Source organism: Nicotiana tabacum, chromosome 19 (assembly GCF_000715075.1).
Source record: "Nicotiana tabacum cultivar K326 chromosome 19, ASM71507v2, whole genome shotgun sequence".
Classification (NCBI taxonomy): domain Eukaryota; kingdom Viridiplantae; phylum Streptophyta; class Magnoliopsida; order Solanales; family Solanaceae; genus Nicotiana; species Nicotiana tabacum.
Genome location: NC_134098.1, coordinates 110512675 through 110522784, shown reverse-complemented (window position 1 = coordinate 110522784; position 10110 = coordinate 110512675). Strand labels below are relative to the sequence as shown.

General features: G+C 36.0%; 1 protein-coding gene across 4 annotated transcripts; it reads right to left on the bottom strand.

The window, feature by feature from the left end:
* Nucleotides 1–2450: 2450 nt before the first annotated feature.
* LOC107778826 (exportin-2) lies at nucleotides 2451–8015 on the bottom strand. Of its 4 annotated transcripts, none has more exons than XM_016599141.2 (2): nucleotides 4808–8015; nucleotides 2451–2927 (listed from the first exon to the last, which is right to left on the bottom strand). In XM_016599141.2, the coding sequence occupies exon 1, from the start codon at nucleotides 7747–7749 to the stop codon at nucleotides 4822–4824; it is 2928 nt and encodes a 975-aa protein (XP_016454627.1). In that variant the 5' UTR covers nucleotides 7750–8015; the 3' UTR covers nucleotides 2451–2927; nucleotides 4808–4821. The 4 variants fall into 4 exon arrangements, with proteins under 4 accessions (XP_016454627.1, XP_016454636.1, XP_016454644.1 ...); XM_016599150.2 differs by having other exon boundaries at nucleotides 4805–7934; XM_016599158.2 differs by lacking the exon at nucleotides 2451–2927 and adding an exon at nucleotides 2947–4234 and having other exon boundaries at nucleotides 4808–7934.
* Nucleotides 8016–10110: the final 2095 nt, after the last annotated feature.

The following is a 10110-nucleotide window of genomic DNA, read 5'->3' as shown; positions in this document are numbered from 1 at the left end:
AAATAATGAAACATATACAAAGGGATTTTCATGTCTCTCTTGGCCAAAAGCCCAAAACATAATTTCTAGGGCCAGGGTAACTTTACGCCTACATTGGTGGATTCTAAGCACTAATTAATAACCGGGGATTTGTATCTATACTTAGTTTTTTTGTTACAATTTAACTCATACCCGCTTTGCAAAAAAAAAAATTACAAGCGTACTCACTTTTCGGGTAACTTCAGACATACGGATCTGAAGTAGCAAGAATTTATGTCTGAAGTTTGAACTTCAAAATTTTTTGCCTGAAGTGTGACCTTATCAAAGTAAAACTTTAAATATTTTCCTCTGAAGTTTGGCCTGACTTGCAAAAGCAATCAAAAAAACTTTAGTTCGTAGTACAAACTTCAGACAAATTAGTCTGAAATTTTCAGTTTGTAATGCAAACTTCAGACAAAATTAGTCTGAAGTTCTTCAGTTTGTAGTGCAAACTTCAGACAAAATCAGCTTGTTATATTTGAACTTCAGATAATTTTTCCTGGCATGATAGTTGCAAACTTCAAAAAAAATTTAACTTGGTAATGTCTGAAGTTTGTCCCTGCAGTCCCAAATTTCAGTTGATGCTTCTTCGAATTTTGACAATAAACTCTTATTTTATTATTTACGTACTTTGTGTTGGGATGCAAATTTAAGACAAATTAGTCTGAAGTTCTTCAGTTTGTAGTGCAAACTTCAGACAAAATCAGCTTGTTATATTTGAACTTCAAATAATTTTTCTTGGCATGATAGTTGCAAACTTCAGACAAAATTTAACCTGGTAATATCTGAAGTTTGTCCCTGCAGTCCCAAACTTCAGTTGATGCTTCTTCGAGTTTTGACAATAAACTCTTGTTTTATTATTTACGTACTTTGTGTTGGGATGTATTAATGTTTGAGAGGCAATAGCGAGTCTTTCTTTCTTCTTGATTTGTCGCTTTGTCCAATTTCCAGAAACGATAACATGTGTAACTTACAGGATAACATGTTTGAGAGAGAAAAGAAGAAGAAGAAGAAGAAGAAGAAGAAGAAGAAAAGAAGAGGAGGAAGAAAGGAGCGCACGGGTCGCAGGATCTGAAATTATCAAAATTAGGATATAGATTAAATAATTTTAAAAATATGAGTATAAATTAAATGGGGGCGACCAAATAGGATGCCCTATGCAATTTTTACCTAATAAGTCAAGTGTGTTGGTCAAATTAGGTATATTCACCACTTGAATAGTTAGTCAATTGTAGCATTTTTCCATTGTCTTCTGATTGGGTCACCTAAATTTGGTGCTTCAAAAGTTGGCTACAGCATTATGGATTTCACAAACTTCTATATGATCTTTTTCCAACTTTTTCTTCCACTTACTAGTTACTGCTCAATTTTAGAAGCACCAAACAATCTATTACTCCTACAAAATTGTTTAGACTCCAATTTTGGCTAATATAATTCGATATTCGGAACCATTGCCCAGCTCATTCGGTTTCTCTCCATGTATGACCATTAAGGAAAAATTGTTTCTTATTAACTGATTATTCGTTTTCGAGATTTATTGATATTTAGTCTAGTCGATGTAAACAAAGTAAAATATTGTTTAGGACGGATTAATCAAAAAGCTATCCTAGAAATTATTCAATCTTTCTAAGTTTACTTCATCTTTTGCTTATGAGACGAAAGAAACTACCGAACCAATCTCGAGTTCGCCTTCCATTAATCAAATTAACACATCCTTCTTTTTATCTCAATCAATACGTAAAGCAAAAATAACACAATTTCAAACAATTAAAAATAAGGTTTTGAAGTGGAAGTCAGGCAAGTGTGCGGATTCACAGCATTTGCAGGGACTACTTTTAATTTAATACTATGTGGAACAAAAGTACTTAATCATGATTAATATATTGTTGAGCTTCTGAGCTATAAAGTTAAGAAAAGAGGGTTGATGTGGTGAACACCACTAAAAGTCTCTTTAATGGGAGTACTAAATTATTGTACTGTAAAACCATTACAGAGCGTTTTTTCAAAAAAAAAAAGAAATTAAAAACTTTAATATGCATAGAGATTGTTTGGTTGGTGGGATTAGAAAAAATAACCCCACTAGCACTAGCCACTACGTATTATATTATTAGTCCTTAATTGGTTAATAATGTGTGTGTATGTATGACTACATTTATTAGCTTTGAGTATCTCTGTATGACTAAATTATCCCTTTTTTTCACAAATTAAAGATTTGAACATTTTTTTACAAATGAGAAATCTAAATTATGCCAGCCTTTGAATGCATTGAAACTATAATTTTACTTTCATAACGTGCTATAATAACCTCACATACTGATAGCTATCTAATGTCCTGCTCATTTGACACTAAAACGATGAGCACTTTCCCAATCCAGATGAGCTTGAAAGAAGATTTAAAAGGGGGAGAAAAACATATAAAAATGCTATCCTGATACACCAGATTTTGCAGTGATTATATTCCATCGTAGAAGCACGAGATAGCAAAATGACCATGACAACAACTCAACCCTGAAAATTATAGGTGTTTGACCATTTCTATTTTACTTGACCACATACACATCAAAATCCTTGATGAAGCAAACCCTTGATCCTTCATGCCTAAGAATCACATGTATAACTCCACAAAAACTAAACCTCTCTCAGTCGGAAATGTAGAGGCAATAGAGGCTACTGCCACTGGCGATGGGAAGATGAAAGAAGGAAAGCTGGACGCACAGTGCAAACTCCACAACAGAAAAAGACGACTTGCAAACTAGATCAACAGTTGGCATCACCCTATCAGACACAGAAGAGCTACATGCTTCATAAGATCCATAAGCAACATAGAAAAAGAAGTGCAAGAAGGGAAAAACCAAATTCTGGAGCACCCACAAACAGGTTTTCTTGACGACAGATCTTGAGAGTTCAACCTGCGAAAAATCAGGCATATAAATATAACTTATAAGGCATACAAGTTGAAAGGCACCCTGTGGATAAAGTAGATCACAAAGGTAAATTGAAATGAGAAAACAGAGGTCAACCAACAGATTTAAGACCTTAAGAAGTAAAGTCCTAGTCCATGGCAGAGTTAAAGAAAGAAACAAAAAAAGAGAGAATAAAATCAACCATGTAACAAAATTCAAGAACAATGGTAAAATGGATGCTTGACCCACTTCCCTTTTCTTAAGCATGAGTTCATGCAACATAATGAAGTGATGACAAACAAAGATACAAGCACCAGAACTGAGCTTGACCATCATATTGCCAAGTGCCTAATAGATAATAGAGATATAGATTCTAGCTACTCAGCGTCAAATCAAGAAATTTTAATATACGCTCATCAATGGTGCATCGTTTAACAAAAAGGGGCACAAACACATTATCTGCACTAACCCGTGACATTTCATTTCAACAATATTTGTAGTTGTGGTTGGCTTTTCTTTTCGGGGCTGATAGACGTAGGAAATGTTCCAACACACAAGAAACCCAAATTATATGAAGTCAAAGTAATGCCAGGATAAGCAGATGCCAATGCAGCAGGACAGGTTATGCAAGGAAGTTCCAAAACAAGTTCAGTCAGTAAATTAGGCAAATGCCAAAGGCAAAGATCATAAGTCATGAAATTTCTGATTTCACAGAAGACGCAATAGGATTCATATACGACACATGCAAACAGGTAAACAAGAGGCAAAGCGAAGGCTGGAGAAAGCATGGCTGTTTCTAACTAAGAATGCTCCACCGATAGAGGAAAAGAGAGGAATGTGAAAACAGAGAGATAGAATGCAGAAGGTAGAAGGACAACAAACATACAAACAAGAGAAGTCAACTGGGATCATTCTTTGAAACAAAAGGACAAAAATAAACCGAGGCATAGAAAGGGTCAGTCTGCCATGTTGACAAGCATTCTTGAATGTGTCCGTATCAGCAGCTTGAGTCATATTACAACATGTCTTCAAGTATAAGATCATGAGATAGGAACCAATGAATATATATTAATCTTTTCATTGATAAGGTGAATTGTATATTTCCATGAAGTCACGGGTCTCCACCAGACAACTTTTTTTTTTCTCAACAAAGGCCTTTTTTTCTTAATAACCAATAAATACATTGTTTCTAGCTCAGGAACTTGGTGAATAATGGGTCGTCTCCTCTGCCCTGCCTTTCTCCACTTAAATACTAGACCTAGTTCACCAGCACAGATTCAAAGTCATGATGTGCGCCTACCAAAAATCCTGCACTGTATAATCTTTATGTTAAACCAAGGGACTGGGGGCTGAACAAAAGCCTATGTTCATCAGCATATGTATCGTAGACTGACTCTTTCCTACACTTTGAGCCAGGTTCATGATTAAGCTAAAATTTATCATAAGCAAAAAAAGCCCAAAAAAAAGGGTTGGCAGCCTAAAAAATCGCATAAAGAATCTCGAACTGCAAACTAACTTCAATGAGCAACAGCCACTTACGAAGCACATATTAAACATCAGTAGGGGAAAAAAAAAACAAAACGATTGTTAACTCAAGCAACTCTACCTAAAATAATTAATAAGGTAATATCTGCAAGCATAACTATTCTATCAATTTATCTTGCTTCGAGTAAAGCAGAAAAAATAATTGCTGATAACCTGAGCACAGGATTCTAAGACAGATTCAATGAATCTTCTCTTCAATGAGACATTAATCAAAGATGTACGACACAAAAAACTCCAAACACTACCATTAAGATTAATCCTTAAAAATGAGAAGCATCTATTGGACAACACAAAATGACAATTAAACTGGATAAGAAAGCACCAAGAAGAAGGCATACTACCACACAGATTGTTCTCAAACAATTGAAAGATTATAGGAGCTGCAGAGCTGAAGAAGTGCTGCTTGATTTGCTGCCTCAAGATTTTCTCTAATAAGTTGTGGATATGTCCCAGGCGAACTAGCAGCATGATTTGCCAAGGAAGCCACCAAATATTGCTTTGGATCATTCACTTCCTTCAAAGGGTCCTCTTCTTTCTTCCCAGCATTATAAAGATGGACAAAAGTTGCATTATAACCCACAGTCTCCCCAAAGTCTGGAACGTCTGGCTCCTCCGACAGTCTCTCTTCCTCTGGCCTAGAGAGAAGAGTAACAATACTGTCAAGCATTTTTCCCCGAACCTTGGAATCCAATAATGTTGAAGATTCACATATTAGTTTAGTTGAAGCAACTGAAGTCAGCTTGAGTTCAACTGATCCTGTGATTAACTTGAGGTTAGGTACCCAAAATTGCTCCACAATTGTATGGAAGACATCCTTTTGAACAGCATTCATCGAAACCACAAGATTTTGTAACCCATGCTTGACCAAGAAAAGAGACATGAATATCACAAGATTCTTCATAAACTTCACTGTTCTGCCATGCTGCAGCCGGTTAAAAAGTGAAACCCAAATGTGGCCGACAAAAGGTGATATCACATCATACCCAAGGTTTTCAATAACCGTATTGAGCACATAAAACCCCTGTTCATCTGTGCTGGGAGATGAAATTAGTGTATTGAAAATACCCAGAACATTAGATAGCCTGCCCTGTTGGTTTAGCTCATGGGGTGCCTTACGAAGGAATGCTTGGAGCAAGCGAACAAGAGCAGGAACATTTGCCGACTTTTTCCATGACTCAGGTAAAAGGAGAATCTCAAAGATCTGCACGTAGTGCTGAGGTACAGGAGGTCTATTCAACTCAACTAGCTGGGACAACAGTTGGAATGCATAAGGGAAGAACTCGCTCACATCATTAGCTAAGATCATCTGGAGGCTAGGGAAAAGGCTTCCTTCAAAAGCAGATATGAGAGTAGGATCCCTCTCACAGGCTCTCCTAATAAGAACAGCGACTGATTCGAAAAGATAATGGTTAAAGACAGGATTTTTTGGGTTCTGGCAGACTCTGTTGAGAACATTTGTCAGACCAGTTATGCAAGCTGAAGCAACATCACGAGAAATTTCAGCAACTCCAAGCACTCGCATGATACACTTCATTATATATTGATTCTCCTCGGATTCTGGCTTCTCCAAGGCACTGAAAAGGTTAGACATCAACACAAGCAAAAAGGGACTAATATCTGTGGCTGTATATCTTGCTCGTGTTCCTTCATCTTTGACAAGCAAGAGTTTCTCGATGCAACTCGCAGCATAAGAATGAACCACGTTGGACTCTGAAGCAAGGAACCGCACAACATCTGGAAGTAATGCCATTGCAACAGCCTTTGGCAGCTGATTTCTAAACATAGTAAAGAACTTCAATGCACCTGCCTTCAACATTGGAAAAGCATTCACATCCCTACTTTGCAGCTCTGGTACAATAACTGAACCAAAAAAGTTCTCAACATCTATAAGATCAGTTGAGACTGAACTACCACCTGCCTTTTTAGTGGCAAGGGAGACGACCAAATAGATAGCGCAATCCTTATATTTCCAATTTGCTTCTGGATTCTGAGCAAACAAGGCCAAACAATTTTTGATTTGAAGGGAAACCTTCTCCGTGACCTTGGCTTTGTAATGCATGGCAATGCCCTTGAGCAGTTCGCATGCAATCCTCCTCCTCGTGTCAAGATCACTCCCTTCCATATCCCTTCTAATAAACTCAATATAGTTCATTTCAAACAACTCCTCATCCTCATCCCTCAGCATCACATTGGGAATAACAATACTCTGACAAATCTGTTCCAATATGTCATCTCTTTCAAAGAGAGCATGATGAACACTTGTACTAACAGTGGTTAAGAACTTGATTGCAGTAACAGTTAGCCGTTCCCTGCAAGAAGATGCAGATGAAACCACAAGAAGACTCCATACAGCCTCCACAAACCCACTTAAATACTTTTGAAACAGTTCCTCCTCCTTCTCCATATAAAGACCAATATTTTCACACACTGCAGCACGCAGGCCATCGACAACAGCAAGACCATCATTACCACTGTCCTCAAGCACGGGGTACTTCACAGTGAGATACTTCTTAAACTCAAGCATCCACTCATCCATATGGTCCTCAAAGAACTCAGGCAACTCCTGAAAATTCAACGAATAAAATATCCTACAGCACAACCTCTGAGACTCTACGTACAGTTTCAGAGTCGCTGCATCTGCAGCCCCAGACGCCACAGCTTGATTGATTACACTCACTGTTCTTTTAAACAGTTCCAAAAGTGGCTTAGCAAACTTATCAAGACATTCTTTCAAATCGACAAGCAACTCATTGGTCTTAAACTGATATCGAAACTTCTTAAACAAAGAATTAATCGTAGCTAAAACACCATTAACAGAAACATAATCATTCGCTCGTGTCAAACTAACAAGGTTGGCAACAAGCTCAGGCAACAAAGTGGGCCACTGTAACGGGAAATCATGCTTACCAATGACGGCCAATGCTTCACTGAGCTGAGACTGTATCTTGGGTGACAACTTAAGCATAAGAGAAACAATCAAACTTTTAATAAGCTCCTTTTCAGCGTTTGAAATTGGGGTTAAGGATGGAACATTTGGTTCTTTAGGAGGAGATGGAGCCCAACGGGCCTTGAGGTGATTTTTAAAGTTAACGGCAGCAGCATGACGGATCTGCTCATCAACAGAAGGCTCAGCTACGAGCTGAAGGACGGCGAGGCCATAGTTAGATCTCTCAGAGGCCTCGACAAGTGCCGCTTCAGCTCGACGGCGTGGCTCCGGTAACGGAGACAGCGTATTAAGGAAGCATTGGGACAGAAATTGTAGGGTTTCGGGGTTCCACTCCATTCTAGGGTTTTACGGAAGAGTATATTGAAAAACTTGTAATCTATAGATATACGTATAGCATATGAATGCAACTAGGGTTTTTTGGAATTGAAATATGGAGATTGAAGTGTACCTTTTTCGAGCGATGGATTTGCGATTGGCTGAACAAGAGGAATTTGAACAACTGAGTGAAGGAGGGACTAGGGGGAATTTGGAATTTAAGCTGGCTGTCTACTTTAATGGGCCTGGGCTTACTGCCATTTCCTTTTGATAAATTTTCAAAAATCACAATTGTTTTGTGGCTATTAACTTTATATAACTAATATATACATAATTACTTCATATAACTACTATTCATTTATTACGGTAATATATTTATTGTATCTACGCTACTGTATTCATGAATACAGTAGCAAAAATCTCCTAAAAAACAGGAGAATCCAGCTGTACGCGACTGTATTCAGATGTATTCGCGCCATGTATTCATGAATACAGTGGCGGCAATCACCTTAAAATAGGTCTATACAGTTGTCTAATAATAGAAAGAGGATTAATTAACGTGATACACTCCTAATATAACTCAATAAAATCAATTCTAACACGCCTCATTATCAACCCAATTAATTAGAATGATTTTTCAGACGCTAAACACAAAAAACAAAGCATTGTCAATTCAACTTCAACATAACACAATCTGCAGGGCTTCAGTCAAATTTTTTCTGGTATAGTTCGAGGTTTTGATTTGACCGTCATTGATAGAAATTTTTTCTACCTAGCATTCATTGATACAAGTATTTACAGAATATTTAGTAATTCAGTTTACTATATGGAAAGATTAACAATGTTAATTCGTCATTCTCGAAAGTGGAACAATGAAAATTATTATGGCGATTATTCGATTGAGGGGATATTGAAAGCATATAGTAAATCGAATATTCCCTATTTGTTCAAAGCATATATTCAATCGGTATAATCTACAATATTTAAAATTATGGTGTAATGTATAAGAAAGTTACAATGTGATACCTTAATACATGTATGAATATAGCATGTAATATGAATATTTATTGAAAGCATGTATTCATGCATAAGGTATGTACTCAACCTACTACTTGTATTCAATTGTATTTAACTATTGTATTCAGTGTGTTTCAATATTTGTTTTTTACTGTTGCATTCATTATATTCAATGTTTGTATTTATTGTATTCAGTGTATTCAATTGTATTTGTATTAACAGTATTTTAATTATTCCTAATATATGTCATTACTGTTGTATTCAGTATATTTCATTGGTTGAATTCACTGTATTTCTATTTATATTCAGTGTATTTTACTATATTCACTGTATTTCAAAATTAAATGTATTCACTGTTTATATTCTATTTATTTTAATATTTGTATTCAATATATTTCAATATTTATATCTTGTATTCATGCATACTGTATGTACTCCGTGTATTCATGGACAAATACATGTTTTGTACATATATCCAAAACTTATGTTTCTCCGTTTGATGTAGGTTGTACCATCGACTGAATACTTGTACATGGTGAATGACGAAGGGAGGCTTACACCGTTTGCATCCAAAAGAAAAATTACAGTTGTGGGAGGTTCCAAGTAGACGAGCTACCATGCCCACATGCTTGGACTGACTTGAAAAGCAAGTTTCTGATGTCGGGTGATTATTGTTCGGACTATTAGAAATCAAAGTCTGTTGTAATGACATACGAGGTCCCCGTGCATCCTCTCCTTAACCGAAGTAGATAGAATATACCGGCACATATATCAGAGGAAGTTGTCTTATCACCCAAATAGAAGAGACCTCGAAGGCTAAAGAAGAAGCGCGATAAGCCATTAAGTTAATTGCTTCAGAAGAAGAGTCAAAATTCGTGTAGTATATGTGGGCAGGGTGAATATAATAAGCGTACTTGTAGAAATTCCCCACGTAGGAATTAGTTGATGTTCTGATTTTAATTTCTCCAATCACTGTTATTGGATTTGTTCGAGATTTTTTATTACTTATTGGTTTCTAGATGTATTTGATTGTTGTTGGATGAATTTTTTAAAGGTAGATGACTAAATACATTACTGTTAAGTTTAATGATATGTATAAAAAATGATGTATATATACTGAATGTGGTTAAATACATTGTTATATTACAATTTAAAATACATTTGAATACTGAATACAACTATGTACATGACTAAAAACATTACTTTAAGTTTCCTGATACCTTAAATAAATAACATGTATATATATATATATATATATATATATAACAGGACATGTATATATACTCTAAATGGTTAAATACATTTTTATAATTTAATTCAAAATACATTTGAATACAGAATACAACTATGTATATATCAATACAC

What these genes read in the sequence shown, in the direction of transcription:
- LOC107778826 (XM_016599141.2), bottom strand. Translation starts at nt 7,749, where the DNA reads ATGGAGTGGAACCCCGAAACCCTACAATTTCTGTCCCAATGCTTCCTT.